Genomic DNA, 17,569 nt, shown 5'->3' on the forward strand with positions numbered 1-17,569 from the left:
CAGGCGCGTACGCAGGATTTTTTCAAGGGGGGGGGGGGGGGTTAACATTTATAAATCGGGCCGAAAATTTCGCAACGACTCAGCCAGCCGCTGAATAAGCGGGGGGGGGGGGGGTAAGAGGTCACTTCTTTCTTTTTTTGGTCCCAAAAAAAATCGCTACGACTTAGCCGACCGCTGAATAAGCGGGGGGGGGGGGGGGGGGGTAAGAGGACACAAAAGGGTTTTTTTTAAGAGAAATTTAGGGGGGGGGGTTTACACACAAAAAATTACCAAAGGGGGGGGTTTAACCCCCCACCCCCCCCCCCCCCCCCCCCCTGTGTACGCGCCTGGGTTCAGGCATTGGTTTGTGTTAATTATGCTTAATGTGTCGAATTACGGTCTGTTCTTGTTGACTTTATAGTGTGCATTTTGAGGGATTGTAATGAAAGAAAATGTCAATATTCGATTCTATTCAATTCAATTCAAGGTTTTATTTAAAAAAACATAGAGTAAAATGATGCACATCCTGAAGCTAAAAAGCTGAAATGTATATGTTTAAAACTATTGAGGATACATATAAATAGAAAATATTGATGTTTACTGTAAACCTTAAAACGCGCTTTAAAAAATCAGCCAGCTGCAAAATAGCCAAATAGAGGCATGTGCCATAGTTTTATTTCCATCTTCTCACTCAGGATTCTTTTACTACTTCTCACTTTTCAAACCGAGGAAAGAGTTTGCCTATTGCGTAATTGCGAAGAAATACAGTATTGATACAATATTATTGTAAAGTTTCTAATATTTTCGAAAAAATGGCACATTTTCAACACTCTCAAAATATTCTCTTTAAATTTATTCTCTCTGAGATTGGTTTGGTATATATATTTTTCCATTGCATAATAACGTTTTACAGTTTATAAAATCATATTAAATGAAGGTAGCTGATTTCGTAATATGGCTGGAAATATTTCTTGTCTTATACAACCATCAGAATACAGTGAATGCATTATTATTCCTACCGCAAAAATCCAAACAATTTATTTTGATTTGTAAGTATGAACCTTTCCCCCGTATTACGAAATATCCAGAACTTAAATTTCGACCATACTTCTTAGAATAGTTACCAAAGTAAAAAAAAACTTGTATGATAGTTTCGTCATTGCTATTACAAAAAGTACACTGTCTTCTTATCAGCCACTATACCAAATCTTAACAAAGTATCCTTCATTACATTAAGTTCTATTCAAAATCTTGATTTGAAACCACTTCATATGTTGATATCTATTGTAATGATAATGATGATGATTATGACACTACTACTACTACTACTACTTCTAATTCTTCTACTATACGTACTACTGATGGTATTTAATTATGATAGTAATGATATTGATAATGATTTTAATAATAATAATTGTAATAAAATAGGAATGATGATGATGATGATGATGATGATGATGATGATGATGATAATAATAATAATAATAATGATAAATTATTATTTTCAAAGTAATAATTATACAAGAAATCGGCTGAGAATATACTGATCATATTTATACTTTACTTATTCGTCAAGCATTATACATTCAAAGCATACGACGTGTATACTTTACAACGAAAAGACTATGTATTTACAAAATATCTACTGACAGCTAATAATCATTATCTTTAATTCATTTTCTTTATTAAAACAAATGATTGATCAATGAGTAATTTTATATCTTTCACTAATAACGTCGTAAATCTGCAGAATATGATAAACCAATAGTATTTTATTTAATAGTCCTTTGTACATGGTATGCCCATACAACAGGGTCATAATGTTTAACTGGCCACGATAGTTATCGCTATGTTCAACGCAGTAACGCACAACCTCGAGTTAACAGTTATCCCTCATGCAGTGGCTGATGTAACAAGAAGAACCCCAGCTTGATTTCGAATAAGCCGGGCTCCTTGTTCACACAAGACTTTACTGAGTTCTTTGATCTTCACTGGCGGGATCAATTGCAGGGCCGTGTTTCCATCTAAATCCTGCACATTCGGGTCAGCGCCATACTTAAGCAAAAGATGAACCATGGTACGGTTCCCTTGCTCGCAGGCGATCATAAGTGCCGTCTGGCCATTCTCGTCCTTCTGATCAAAATCAATCTTGCCTTCCAGTAGCGCCATGAAGGCATCGATCCTGCGGGATCGAATCGATGACCAGGTCACCAGGGCATGAAGCAACAGATCCCTGGAAGGATCTGCTCTCGCCGCCATCAAAACTCGGGCTGTTTCCCACTGTACGTTCTTGAAAGCATAAAAGAGGGAACCAACTACACAACTGCCAGCTTGTGCGCTTCCAAGACATTCAGCATGTTCGATCTCGAGAGCGTTGAAGCCTAAAAGAGCCTTGATGACATCTGTGTGGCCGTTTGCTGCAGCAACGGAAAGGGCGTTTCTGCCGTCGGGATCACGGTAGCGAGCCAATGCTCGCCATTTCCTCCGCCATCTCAAAGCTTGGTGAACTTCACTTTGTGAGTGAGATCGTACAAGAACAAGAAGCTCTTCCTTATCTCCTTGTTCTGCTCTCTCGAAGATCTGGGACCCCAGACACCTTTTCGCCATCTTTTCTGTAAAAAAACAGAGGATGTTCACAAAACATTAGCAATGTAGCTATTCAAGGAGTCCTAATAAAGTAATAGCGGTACATCCCTAAAATGGAAGTTCTATTGGGAAAAAGGTATATTGGATATTACCCTCACCAGCAAATTTTTAAATGGGAAAGGACTTTAATTTTTTTATTAAAAAATGTGTCCTACCTCACTATAGAGTAGGTTGAGTTCTGGTGAAAGTGAAAACATAATTTGTGAGTTTCCTCATTCTCTTTATGTCAGTTTGGAAGAATATCAAAACAGAAATCAATGCTCCTTGAAAAGGGATTGCTCTTCAAATGTTCTCATATTTGAGATATAATGGGAAAAAGCTTAAAAGTTTGGACCAAACATTCGGGTGTTGTCCCATAATTACGCACGTCTGTGTCCAGAGACAAAAGTCAGTGTCTTATTATTTGATGATACCAAAACCTCACAGTATACACGGATTTCTATTTACTATATAATCAACGTATCCAGACAGTTTCTTTCACAATGTATAATGGAATACCAGAACTTAGCTCCATCTTTGACCCATTTTATTTACAATGTAAACAAAATGCCTTTGTGTGGCAGAATGTCGGCGCTGCATGTAAACAAATTGCTTTTGTGTGACGAAATGATGGCGCTGTCATTGTCAATACAGAGATATTCATCATTGCAAACAGAGTCGATGCTCCGGGAGTGGGGCGTACAACGTTCACTAGTTTTAAAAGTACTCCAAAAGTGCCCCCTTTCAGAAGGGAACGTGCCCTTTTCTTTCCAATAGGCGCCAGTTCTATATTATTATAAGTTTCCCTTACCACATTATGATAAGTGCCTCTTTACCTTTAGTAATTGCCCCTATTCAAATCTGAGAGGTGCCAATGTTTATTTAACAAGTGCCCATTTCTTTTGAAAGAATTGGCACTTCCCCTTCTCATAAATGCCCCTTTCATCTCTTATATGCGCCCTTATTTCTTCGTATAACTGCCCTTTCCCCTTTCATCTTAAAGCCCCTTCCCCTCCCACAAATTTGCCTTTTAACCTCAGATATATACTCCTATTAAAATCTGATAGGTGCCCATTTCCCTTCGACAAACGCCCCTTTCCCTTTATAAATGCTCCTTTTCCATTATCGTAAGTTCCACATTTTACCTCGGGTGAGTGCCCCTTTTCACCTCTGATAAAATTATTGTCTCTTTACTTTGATAAGGGCATGCTCCTTTTCCCTTCTGATAAGTGCCCCCTTTTGCCTTTTCCATAACTTATTCCTATACTTATTAAAGGCTTTTTCAGTCTTTAAAACAGGACTTTAAAAAAATATATAATTCTTGCTCGCTCATAAATGAATATCAAGACTATTCCACTCGATTGCAAATTATGACCTTGGACCATGCAAAAAGAGAAAGAAATATTGAGATCATCACTGTCAATGTAATCACAATGTAAAGGGAAAATACCAATGTCTAAACATTGTATATTTTCGCTCATGCGTGAGAATTACAAATCATGCATTCATTCTTTCTTTCTTTTTTTCTCTTCTCTTTCTTTTTTCCTTTTTTTTTTCCTTTTCGTTTTTGAAAGATATCATCAGAACATAATATCACTCAGACTAATTCTGATAAAAATCTATGGTCCTTATTCTTAAACCCGACGCTGGGTGTAATCTCAGTCTAAAGTAGATTTTCACATAGTAGGTCAGAACAAAGTCTATGAATAAGTATTAGCAAGAGACAGCCGAATCAATGTGAAAAGGTAGAGAGGAAGGGGCTATGCAAGCCTATCACGAAGATCTTTATGTTGATTATCGTATTACAGGCATAAACACCGGGTTTACACCCTACTCCTTGTATTGCAAGAAGTGTAGCGTAGAAACGTACATAGGGCGTGACTCTCCTACACACGGGGCCTTCAATTAGCGTTCAGTCCAAGGAATGAAGTGTTTTCCTGAACCCGAGCATAAATCAAGAACAGAATGGTAAGAGGAGAGGTGCGTTCTTACAGACAAAGCGGCGACAATGAATTTCGCATTTTGCTGCTCAGAGCGGGACTCGAACCTATGCGCATGACGAAAGTACGGAAGCTTAAAAGTGCCCTCACAAGAAGATAAATGAGGACGAAAAGACGAAAAGACGAAAGACGAGAACCCGAGAAAACGAGTAAAAAAATAACAAGAAGACGAGACGATAAGATAAAAAGACGAGATCCTGGATTTCATCAAGTCGATTTGATTTGTACGTGAAGACAAGATCCAGTATCTCATCTGTTCATCTTCTCGCCCTCATCAAGTCGACCAGGGAGGATCCGGTATCCTCATCGAAATCAAGTCGACTTGACGATTTCTAGTGTCCCGTATTCTCGTCCAGACCGAGCCGACAAGACGAGATAGTAGGTCTCATAGATGAAACATTGTCTTGGAAATCCCATATTGCCATGATCTCTACAAAGATTAGTAAAACTACAGGATTATTGTCAAAGCTGAAGTATTATTTACCAGGAAATGTATTGTTTATGATTTATAATTCACTCATTCTCTCTTATTTGTCATATGGTAACATCGTGTGGGCAAATACAAGTCATTCTAAGTTGAAACCCTTATTTTTACTTCAGAAGCGTTGTCTACGATATTGTACAAACTCTCATTATTTGGCCCATTCTAAACCTTTATTTAGACAGTTAAATACCCTCAATATTTATAGCCTAAATAAATATCAAAATGCTGTGTTTGTATTCAAATGTATTAAAGGTAATGCACCATCATCTTTTGCCACTATGTTCCAAACTAACTCTAAAATTTATAAATATAATACTCGAAATAGTCTAAAGTTACACATTTGGAATATTGATAAACAGTACATGCAACAATCGGTAAGGTATACAGGGCCCACAGTATGGAATTCTCTTCCATCCTCTCTAACTCAATATGTTTACTTAAACTCATTCAAGAAAAATCTTAAAAATATCTATTATCCCTATAGTTTAATATCTATTTTAAAATAAAATATGATTTGTAAACTACCATAAGAGAGAAAGAAGGGGGAGGGGGGGGAGGTGGTGGTGGGGCGGGGTGGGGAGGAGGGAGGGGTAGAACAAAATACATGCGCAATACTCATTATTATGTTATTATATCCGTATAATTATTTTATTCATTTGGACGCCTAAATCAACAAGCTAACATAAGCTTCCTACAGGTGCTCCCTTTTCCTTCTACTCATTTTCACAGTTTGTTTAAATTAATTTAACACAATGCTCATGATTTGTATATTTTAAACTGTCTGTTCTTTATCACATGTATATATTTGTATGTTTTTTTAACAGAAATAAAGTCTTTTGAGCTGAATTTGAATTGAAATTTTTATCTTCTCAGCCAAATCAAGTTGACTTGACAAGATCCAGGGATCTCGACTTTTTGTCTTCTTTACCATTTTTTGAGTCATTTTCATCCTTTATCACATCTTCTGGGGGCACTTTTAAGAATCAGGCAAAAATTAAGCGACTATCTGATTGCGCCACACCGCCTCCTTCTAAAAGAGAGAAAGAGGAGAGAGAGAGAGAGAGAGAGAAAAGAAAGAAAGAAAGAAAGAGAAAGAGAGATAAAGAGAAAGGGAGACACATACAAACCCCGGTGGGAGGAAAAGGAATGCAAATAATTATTTTTTTTAAAACAAAGAAAGACAAAATGTTTTCAAAAATATGCATCGAAGTCAATTGTGGCGAAAAGGGTAATCTGAAATCCATTTATGCATGACAGCTGTATATCTGAAGGTCGATAACAATAGGTGTCGAATTCTAAGTCTACAATACAGCGACAATAAATGTTATCTTGTTATTTCAAAAGTAAATAGTGGGTGTAGTTGCACATTCAGCTAAGAATGCATGTAGCCGGTGTATATACCCCCCCCCCCCATTTTTTTATAAAATTACAAAACATTTGCAGTCAGTCTCTGTGGCGTGCAGGACACGGAACTGGCGTAGTGGTGTATTATAGTTGTATAATAAGGAAAATGCCTCCCTGGTATAATCATGAACGTTCATGGTATAATCCATGACTTGCATTCTGCTTGTTTTCATCAACGAGTATAATAGTTTGCGTGTGACATGTCTGTGACATTCTACAAGGTCCCGACATACTATTGATTTAATAGAATAAAAGAACGACTTGCCCAAACTTATTTCATGATTATGGTGAAACAATAATCAAGGTTCTCCCATTCTTGTTTTCAAAGGGTGATATTAAAAAAAACCACTTTAGGGGAATTAATTTTCAAAAGATGAAAAGGATATTTCCTTGCTTCTGAGGCTTCTCGGTTCTTGGTGATAGTGGGAATACCGGGAATACACTACTTCTTTTTTTTGCTTTGTTTTTTTTAATTTTTTGTATTTTTTCATTGTGACTGCACGATGAATCTAGCAAAAAATACCGAATAGACTTAGTACTTTAGAGGACCGATCAAGTCTGATGTCTTTTTTTTTCCTTTCTTTCTTTCTTCCTTCCGTTAGTTTTCGTTGGTTCAAGGTATCCTCTGACTGTTTCAGCCGTCAGTATTTACTTTGTTTTATAGTTCGACATGTTTGTAATTAACTTTTTCTCCTAGTGACTGTTATGATCAATAATATTAAACCTCAAAAAACCAAATAGGCCTAAAACGTTAGACTACTGACCAATACTGCTATAAAGAAATAAAAAAAAAAAAATAATAAAAGAGACATTTTATTTTGAGGGGTTCCCATCTGGTGTCTGTGGCCTCTTATAAGACGTGTGTAGGTCACGAACGTCCTATTCATGAAAGCTATCATCATATTTTGATAGGGCTATTATCTACATCGCAGAACCTCACTGTAGTTTACTCTCCAAATATTTACTTTCAACGAGATGCGGAAGGTGTTCGGGTGTGAATTTGCACTTCAAGAACGAGACAATTTTTTCCCTCTTGATTGATTATGATTTGTAACGTCTATTCAGGCATGCTTCTTGAACACCTGAACAGAATGCATCGAGAAGTACAAAGGAATTGAATGAACGAAGAATTTGTGAATATGAAGATATAGTCCGAAATATTGACATTGACATACCAGATTGGGTGAATGGCTCCAAACTTGTATTAGTTTGTATGCCATTGAATTTCTTCTTTGATCTTAATATAATACAGAAAGTAGAACCAAAAACAACCGATATCTGCTGTCTATAGTCTTTCTCTTCTTCTCTTTTTATTTTTCATCCATCATAGATGTTCTCCTGCTCTCTCTCTCTCTCTCTCTCTCTCTCTCTCCCTCACACACACACACACACGCACATACACAACTTCTAACACTCCACCTTCTCTCTCTCCCTCTATCTTTCTCTGTTTTCTTCTGAACTGCTGTTATTTGATACTCTTCTATAAATCACATTTCTATGAATGAATGATTTCCTGTATCAGACCAAAAAAATACCGCAGAGGCCAGCGTTGCATCTGAGGAGCTAATAATGTGAATAAATATATTATGTTTCAGTAATCCGAATATACAGGAGCACTTTTAATGATTCGCAAAAGTATTCTTATTGTGTGTATCGTTATTTTAAACACTGTTGCATCATCTGCATGGAATTCAACCTTCGCAGTCAGTGTATATCTAGATAATTAGGAGAGATTATCTGATACTCTTCTACAAGTCATGTTTCTATAATGATTTCCTGTATCAGACAAAATAATACCGCAAAGGCCAGCGTTGCATCCGAAGAGGATAGTGTGAGTAAATATATTTCGTTTCATGAATCCGAATAAACAGAAGCACTTTTCATGATTCTCAAAACTATTCTTATTGTGTTAATCGTTATTTTGAACACTGTTGCATGGAAATCAACCTTCGCGGTTTTAAGATATCAAGTGAATTAATAAGGGGAGAGTTCAATGACGCATCCAAATTTATTAACCTGTGTGACGATGTCATGTATAACTGGGAACTTCAAATCGGCAATGTCACTTATTCTTTCGTTCCAACACATAAAATAAATTATTAAAAACTTTTTTTTGTTTAAATTAAAAAAATCAATCAATTTTTTCTTCTTTTTTTCTTCAAGATATAAAACTCATAACGGTCTTTTCCTTTTAAAATTTTTCTTTTCATAATATGCTATCTATAATTTTGAGTAGTGCCCCCAATTGAGATGGTACTCAATAGGACAAAACCCGAAAGTACAGTTATTTTACACGAAGAACGGGAGAGTTGTCCGTATAACCCATAATCCAGACCAAATTGCCCATTTGCGATTCGTATATACAACTAATTATCTTATATTTCAGACATTGTACATTTCTTGCTGTTGGTCCAATTCATTCCAACCTTTCGTTCATAACTGAACGTATTGTATAACAAATGTTGTGTTGCCCGTAAGTTGAATCTTGAAGTTGATTCCTTGAAAGACCTTGTTGTAACATACCTATCATTATACCAATAGAAGGAAACGTAGATATCACTCATCGTAATTTAATAGAATTCTATTTTAAGCTAGAAGGGTGTTAACTCATATGCTTTAACACAATAATTAACGCTCTGGCTCTGAACAGACGTATTGGCAAAGTTGAAAACAGCACAATACAGTGCGTATACAAAAAAGTGTACCCAACTTTGGTAGCTCCTAATAAAAAGTCATAAACTATAAGACTTTGAAATCTATCTCTGTCAAATGATGCCCTATTTATTTTGTTGCTGGTATGATGATGGAAGTGCACTACATACGCATCACATTTCTGTATCTGATATCACAGAGCTTATAGTGAACACGCGAGCACAAGGGTTTTAAACAGTTTTGTCAAAATCGCCTTGTATAATTAATTCTCTAAAAAAAAATCGAGTGATCACGGACGTCACTCCTCTGGAGAGTGAAAATGTAGTGAAAATAGAGTGAACATTCACTCTTTTCTTCTTAGAGAGCACTCTAAAATCAATCGATTTTCACTCCTAAACAAGTGATCACGGACGTCACTCCCAAGAAAGTGAAAATAGAGTTCAAAATTCACTCTCTTTTTTTAAGAGAGATGGGCTGATGAAACAAAATATGAGGGTCAGGCAGTGGCGGATCCAGCCGGGGGGGGGGGGGGGGGGGGGGGGGTAAGAGGCTTTTTTGTTGGTCCAATTTTTTAGGAAATATTTAGCGAGCAGGCCTATGGGCTGATGAGCGGAGGGGGGGGGGGTAAGAGCACTATTTGTTCTGTTTGCCTAATGCGTGAGAAAATTCTGTGTGTGTTGTTGTTTGGACCAGGGGGGCAAAGCCCGTCGCCCCCCCCCCCCCCCCTTCGTGGATCCGTGCCTGGGGGTCAGGCCATATGCATGTGCTTCTTTGGTCTTAATTTCTTTGAACAGTTAAATTATGCTTTAGTGCTTCATCGTGTCACATGATGCATTGTATCTAGACTTTCACAGAACCTTGTAATCGATAACCTGTAATTATTTTGAACAGTATACTTATTATTTGTCTCATGATATCTAAGTTCTCTCTGCTTATTCTGCTGCGCCATTTCACACGCGGAAGGAGCATGAAGTGTTTATCTCGATTAGCGAAGGAAAAATGTTACTACAGTACAACCAAATGCAATAAAGAACGAAATGATGATAAGCATTACAAAAAATGACAGTAGACTTTCATTAAAAAAGATAACATCTCAAATGAACTTTAACCATTTTGTATCACAAAATGAGAAGGGTTAGCTTAAACAAGGGATGCAATGAAGTCAAGATACTAATCATCATAACCAAAAGAATCTCATAATTTTTGCTTGTAATAAGCATTTCCTTGAGTTTGAGTTGATATTAAAATCTGTTTCTTTTCAGCTGCCTAATACTACATGCATGTACGTAAGTTGGCAAGTGTTTTTGGAATGAGATAACACATAATGGCTTTTGACCTTTTGCTCCAGTCAAAATTTACAAGAGGATTTTGACAATAGTTTCTGAAAAGCCTGCTGTTCAGTCATCTGTGGCACTTATGAATATAATAATAATAATAGCTCGTTCTTATATAGCGTTTTTCAGGACCGGAGGCCCTCTCAAAGCGCTTTACAGATAAGTATATTATTACCCCGGTCATTGGATTCAGGCTTACCAGCACACAATGTATGCACATTCTCCACTCCCTGGGGAGCATTACAGCCAGGCGTCATTTTTACAAGCGCACACTTGCTAATCTAACCACATTAACATCCTACCGGGTAACCATTTAACACCTGGGTGAAGAGTGGCAAATGTAGATCAATGTCTTGCCAAAGGACATTAGTGCTGCGGCGGGACTTGAACCACGGACCTTGTGATCCACAGTCCGGTAACTTATCCACTCGTCCACAACACCTCTGTTATCATTAGGCAGGGTATTAGTTACCAATTCACACTAAAGGGGTTATGATACTAGTGACAGTGGAGTAAATGATAAACTACGACTTATTGACGCAGAAGGCAGATTCATTTTACAGTTGGTTTGTTGCAAATAAAGAGGTAATACTCGGAAATATTTACTTCCCAGTTGGGAGCAAATTTAATCGCTATTTATATAGGTTTAAGTTTATTTCAATTGATAAATGCTCATTCTGTGCAAAAGATGAGGAAACATTATATGGACATATTTTTGTAATGCGTTGAAGCGAGAAGATTATAGGAACAATGTAGTGATATTCTGGATCTTCCTATTCTTAAAAACATGAGCTGGAAGGAAGTTCACATTGGGCAAATAATTATTATATTTTTAAGTAGGGAGAAAGAAAAAAAAAGCCTCCAATCATTGAGGAAATAAAAGATTTTTTTTTGTAAAGCGAAGAAGAAGAAGAAAGAAAGACTGCTACGGAACGAAAAACATTGACACTCCATTATAAAAAATGGGGACATTTTAACGTAAACGGTGATAATAAACAAATCTTTTCTTAATAATCCCCTTCCCCAAAATAAAACAAAAGACAATTCAATTTTCTTGTCAAGAAAATTGAATTGTCTTTTGTTTTATTTTGGGGAAGGGGATTATTAAGAAAAGATTTGTTTTATTCAAAATAATTGGGTTGTGTATATTGTGTACTCTATATGTTATGTAATGTAATTTGAAATAATTTGTATTTGTATGATGTACATGTACAAGTATTGAATGAAGACAATTAAACAAAAATACTACAAAACGAACAAATCACTGTGGTCCTCAGTAATAAAAATGACCAATATACATGACCTCTGTACAGACATTAAGATTCAGCTCCACATAAATACAAATCTGGGAATACCAATCTACGGTGTTCCTTACATCAAATTATCATAACATGACCCTTTTTTGCATTATATTTGACATCATTATCATATCCATTATCATAACAAATTTTGAGCAAACTCTGCAACCCAGCAGTTGACGGGATAATAATAACGAGATCATCTGCATACATTAGTGATTGATTACCAGACCACCAACTACACAGTTTTTTACAAGCATTCAAATTGTCAGATACACCATCCATGTACAGGTTAAAGAGAAAGAGAGAAAAAATACCACCCTGTCTAACTCCATTACTGACATGGAACAGTTCAGAGACACTACTTCCCCATCTAGCCATCATAGTTTGATGGGCATATCTGGGGCATATACCAAAACACGAGTATCCTAATCAGGTACTTAGGAATACCTCTATTAGCTTAAACAGTCCTTTTTAAATTCATATGACCCAATTTGACTTTGAAATTAAATGATTATGATATTATACATTGTACATTCCGGCCTTCTCCTATTATGCATGCGCGCCTGTATAATTCGTATATTAATGTCGTCGAGGAAAATGACCATTTTGCGCATAATTATGCAAGTACTATAGATAGTCCATAGGAAAAATAATTTAGCCATCGGCCCCAGGTTCATAGGGTTGACTCTGTAGATATTGGAAATTTAATTTTGTCGGTAATTGGTGGCTACTTTTGTCGGTAATCGTTGGCCTCTACACCCCCCCCCCCCCCCCCCCCCACTGAAAAAGGTCTAGCGACGCCCCTGGGCGTGGCGTAGGTGAATGCGTTTGCGTGCCTTGGGGCTCTCACGTGAGTGGGTTTGAATACATGATTGTTCATGTCTACCGCCTTGCTCGGGTGACCTCATTCAATGACCTCGTTTAATGACCTCAATATTTTAAAGTGACTGTCGTCTCATTTCTTTGGTAACATATTAATTTGCCTGCTGTATTTGCTATTTTTGCTTGTTTCACGTTGTATATCATCTTATGTCAAGGCCTTCTTGCCCACCTATTATTACTGTTACGTCCTCTACCATTACAACTACTTCAACCAAATGTTAGTTTCATTTATGGGAACCTATAATCTACAAGCTGAGCTTTTTAAAAGGTTCCTCACATTTCACTCTGTATAAAATTCTATTCATTACAATTAATTTCGACGTTTTTTCAAAGAATTAATTATATAATGTGACACTTTTAGTATATTTCATATTATGTTCTAATTTTGTCAATTATGTAAATTCCCTTTATTTGTCAAATGTGAAGTAAACTTGAAACTTGAAACTCTATTAGTCATTTTCGTAAACAGCTTTTCATGATTTATCCGATCAAAAGCTTTGGAAGCCTAAAGAAAACAAAGAAACAAGAAAGAATTTCTGCTACAATGACTTGAAATAGTTTCCTTCAAAGCATATATATGTCAGTGCCATGTTTGGCTTTAAAACCGAACTGGTTATCTTTAGTAAGAATATACATCTCTAACCTACCAAGCTATATCTTTTCCAGCACTTCTGACTGGACATTAGCCAATGCTATATTATTGTCCTTATTAGTAATGCGACCAGCGTTATATTTAATGACTGGCACCAAAACAGCGGAAACCATACTATCTGGTAAGATACCATGGATCAAAAAGCTGGAAATGCACATTGCAAGCAAGGGCATGAGTTTCAGACTTGCAAACTTTAAATATTCAGCTGTAATGGTATCAAGACCGCATGACTTATTGTCGTCTAATTTTCTAATAACTTCTTTTACTTCATCAGGAGAGCTAACCATATTTACATCAAAGTCAACATTAGTAACATCCTGCACCGTACTCTGTACACAATTAAACAAATCCTTATAATGACTAAACCACAATTCACTTATTTTTTCATCACCACAGAAACCTTCAATATTAATTGGATGAGGCGCTTTACTCTTTACTCTATATTTTAAAACATTTAATTTCTTTCCAAAACTCACAATAACTTTTACCCTGCAACAGAGTCCGTCCACATAAAATTCTCATTATTCTTTTTAAAACGAAGAGCATACTTGACCTCTTGTTTAGCTCAAATAACCGTCCCTGGTTGCATGTCTGTTTTTGCCAGCTTCAATTAACCCAGAGTAAGTGAGCCTCACGAGCAGCAGAGTGGAGCTCTGACACATGCTCATTCCAACCAGGCCTAGTATTATAAACTTTGTTTTTACATTGAAATAGAGATTCACTATAGCATCACATAAGCATTCACAATATCATCATATGTATTACATAAATAATAAGCATGGTCATTGTTCACACAATTGGAATCTAGACATAAAAAACATGCACATTAATTAGGCCTATACCATTAAGCAATAAATCATTGTCACAACAATAATTATTCCTACGATTTTGATCAATCTTAGTTCAATCTAGCCTACCTTTATGTACAGTATTAGACATGCCTGAATCACGTAGCCCAGGCAAATTGTCAACATCAATTGACAAATTAAAAGGAGTATGATCAGTTGTAGCAAATCTATCATAGTCTTCATCTTCTCTATAGAGGCATTAGCATTTGCTGTGGTCTAACCATGACGTGGTATTCCATATGATTCACTAACAAAAGTGTAACTATCTGCAGGTATTAATAATGCAGACTTGATAACACAAAATTATTATCTCAACAAAAATGTCTCAAATGATTTCGAAATAAGGAACTATTGTCAGAAATTCCAATCACCTATACCAAATAAACACTGGTGGTGTCTAGCTCAGAAATAACCGCCGCAATAAATGCTATTTCTTAAGATAATCACTTTCATTTTCAGGACACTCATAAGGAGAGTATTATAATTATTAATAACAAATGTCTTATTCTCATGATTAATTTTATATACCTACTGCCTTAACTCATTAATCAAGTCTTCATATTTAGTACACCATATAGGATGAATATAATAAGAAGCTCACACAGTTCGGTACACTTTTTTTTAATACGCACTGTATATAGAAGGTCCGAGAGCTCCCCTGTCAGCTATTATTATGTTGGCATTATTCTGCGCCATAAAAAACCGTCTGTTATGGGGCATTTTTTAAATATAAAATGAAATTTTGTCCATTTCTGGACGATTATTTCTGTCTATATTCTGATATGTATATGATGTTTAATGTATGCATTATAGTGTTTAATGTATGCATTATAGATCTTTCAGATTAAAAAAAAGATGGTCCGCCAAAGTTACCTTAACCTTCTGCTAGGAAAGGAATAAGGGAAGACAATCTTACAGTTCACTCCTTCAATATTCACATATCAGCTTTGGAAAACATAAGGAGGAGATACCCCCTCCTTTCTCCAAGAAAAGATAGAGAGAGGAGGAGAGAGAGAGAGAGAGAAGGGGAGAGAGAGAGAGAGAGGGGGGGGGGGGGAGAGAGAGAGAGAGAGAGAGACCTTGGGAAAGAGTCAGGGCCTATATGGTAAATACTAATAATGTACCGCTCATGACAGCGCGAGATGAAGAAAAATGAGTAATTGAATGAAACAGTACACATGAAACAAATATAATTGATAATCTCACCTCTTGTATGTTGTATTAACGTAGAATCCACTATCCTCCACAATAAAGCAAATATTATCACCGCGAGCCCTTTGGTGCAACGAGGTGGTTCATGGATCAGGTCGTCTCTCAAGTGAGAGGCAGCATAAAATTAATACTCCCACACTTCTTATAACGGAGTAACGTTCTAGCCGAGTAGAAACGCCCTCTATATTCAATTGACATGGGGAGCTGTAAGCAGGGCAGGCGGAGCGTCTTTGGTATTTTTATGTGTATAACCCCCCCCCCCCCCAAAAAAAAAACAACAATTATTCCCATGGCTGACCTAAAAAAAGGTGACCTTACCCCCCCCCCCCCCCCCCCCCAACGGAGCAAAATGTCAAATTTTGAAATTTCGAGACCAAAAAAAAAAAAAAAGAGTCGATGCGAAATTTCGGCCCGATTTAAAAATGTTAACCCCCCCCCCCCCCCCTTGAAAAAAATCCTGCGTACGCGCCTGGGGGCACGTATACAAAGGGAACCCTCAAATCTAAAATATACCGTATTAGACATTGGTATAATATACCCCTACATTGCCAAGATTGAAATGTACATTGTTTGAAATACCCGACATTCCTTGACACAAGAGAAGTCCAAGGATGAGCGAGCAGACCGTTAGCTAGTGTATGGGAGTGTGAATGGGAGTGTGTATAAGAGTGTAAATGTGAGTGTTTATGAGAGTGTCCAAGGTACAGGAGTGAGAATTGGAGCGTGTATAGGAATGAGAGCGTGTATTGAAGAGCAAAGGGCCTGCGCTTGCTCATCCTTTGACCCACTCTTGTGTCACCTAAACGTGACTTAATTTGCCTGTTATTGCCTTATAGTCATATTAGTTATGAACTTTGTTATGAATTTTGTTATATACTGTATATTATACTTTGTGACAATGTCAACCACATTTGTATGTATTATAATTCATTGCCAATGTAAATTGTTCATAATTCAGCCATCTGGCTGCGAAGTGCAATTAATAAAACTTTTCAATCTCTCTCAATCTCAAATCAATCTCAAGATTGTGAGTATATCATCAGGGATGCTATCAAAATTAGGTGGGTGGTGGTTGTTATTTTACCTGACTGCTAAGAAAGCATAATATTTGTTTCTCTCTTTGCATGGCCCAAGATATTTCTCAAGTATCATACTTTGCAGTTGGTGTGATGGTCTGACTATCAATTGGCTTAAACTACTGGAAATATTGCAAGATGAAACATAATAATTTTTATATAAGAGGATTTGACGTAACTACGGGGGCACAAAGAAGACGTGCCCCCCCCCCTCGCCCCCCCCCCCCCCTTAATCAACGGTAATACACCTAAACAACATACACAATCATGTACCAAGCTACAATAAGTATTAATAACTGAGATGGTTATCACTAAGAAATGATCGTCATATAACTAAACCAATAATTTATTGGAACCATTTTCATTTATTATAAACACTTTCAGCATTAATTCATTTGCATAACATTAATTTTGTTGGGTCAGAAAACCGTAATATCTTTGAAAACTAGAGATTTTCTGGAATTTTAGGTCTCAGCGGAAGTTATTGTGGCCCGTGCAAACCCGGGTCGTTCACTTACGAAATAAGTACACAAGCCATGACTATTCCACTCTTCAGTGGCAATACAGTCTAGTGATGATAAACTGGTTCGATGTTCCACTAGCTTATAGGATTTCATTTGGTATTCATGAATATTATCGTGAAAACAAAGAGATCGACTATTATTACAAACGTTTCCATGTCCTTTATTCAGTTTTTCATCAGATCAAAGGCAATGATTATTTTGGAATCTCTTATCAGCCAAATGTGGCGTTATGCCCAACAAGTGGAATATGACTTCATTTATTATAATGTCAACAGATTCTTTTCTCTGATAAAGAAAAGACATCAGTAGAAAACAGGATAAACGAGAATAAATGTGAAGAAGAATAAAGGAAATTTAAAAGGACTACAGAATAACGGTAGACATTTTTTTTCACTGATAGTAATAACATAGTGTTATTCAATTTACCAAGGGTAGCCGTATGAGCGACTGTTCTTCATGTGGGCCCTACAACTATCGTTACACTAGCATTACTGGGTAGGCCGAGGAGAAGTCCTAACCCTAACCTTAATCCTTTACCAATTTAATGCACTCATGCCTAAACCTTACCCTATACCCTACCCATTTAGTTCGAAATT

General features: G+C 36.7%; 1 protein-coding gene across 1 annotated transcript; it reads right to left on the reverse strand.

Annotated features, from left to right (window-relative positions):
- Window positions 1-1,421: 1,421 nt before the first annotated feature.
- Window positions 1,422-15,514, reverse strand: LOC100893051 (26S proteasome non-ATPase regulatory subunit 10). Its single transcript, XM_003723999.3, has 2 exons — window positions 15,368-15,514; window positions 1,422-2,591 (listed from the first exon to the last, which is right to left on the reverse strand). The coding sequence occupies exon 2, from the start codon at window positions 2,584-2,586 to the stop codon at window positions 1,873-1,875; it is 714 nt and encodes a 237-aa protein (XP_003724047.1). The 5' UTR covers window positions 2,587-2,591; window positions 15,368-15,514; the 3' UTR covers window positions 1,422-1,872.
- Window positions 15,515-17,569: the final 2,055 nt, after the last annotated feature.

Source organism: Strongylocentrotus purpuratus, unplaced genomic scaffold (genome assembly GCF_000002235.5).
Source record: "Strongylocentrotus purpuratus isolate Spur 01 unplaced genomic scaffold, Spur_5.0 spur5_scaffold_6, whole genome shotgun sequence".
Classification (NCBI taxonomy): Eukaryota; Metazoa; Echinodermata; class Echinoidea; order Camarodonta; family Strongylocentrotidae; genus Strongylocentrotus; species Strongylocentrotus purpuratus.

Excerpts from the sequence above, each read along its gene's own strand:
- LOC100893051 (XM_003723999.3), bottom strand. The coding sequence starts at position 2,586 with ATGGCGAAAAGGTGTCTGGGGTCCCAGATCTTCGAGAGAGCAGAACAA.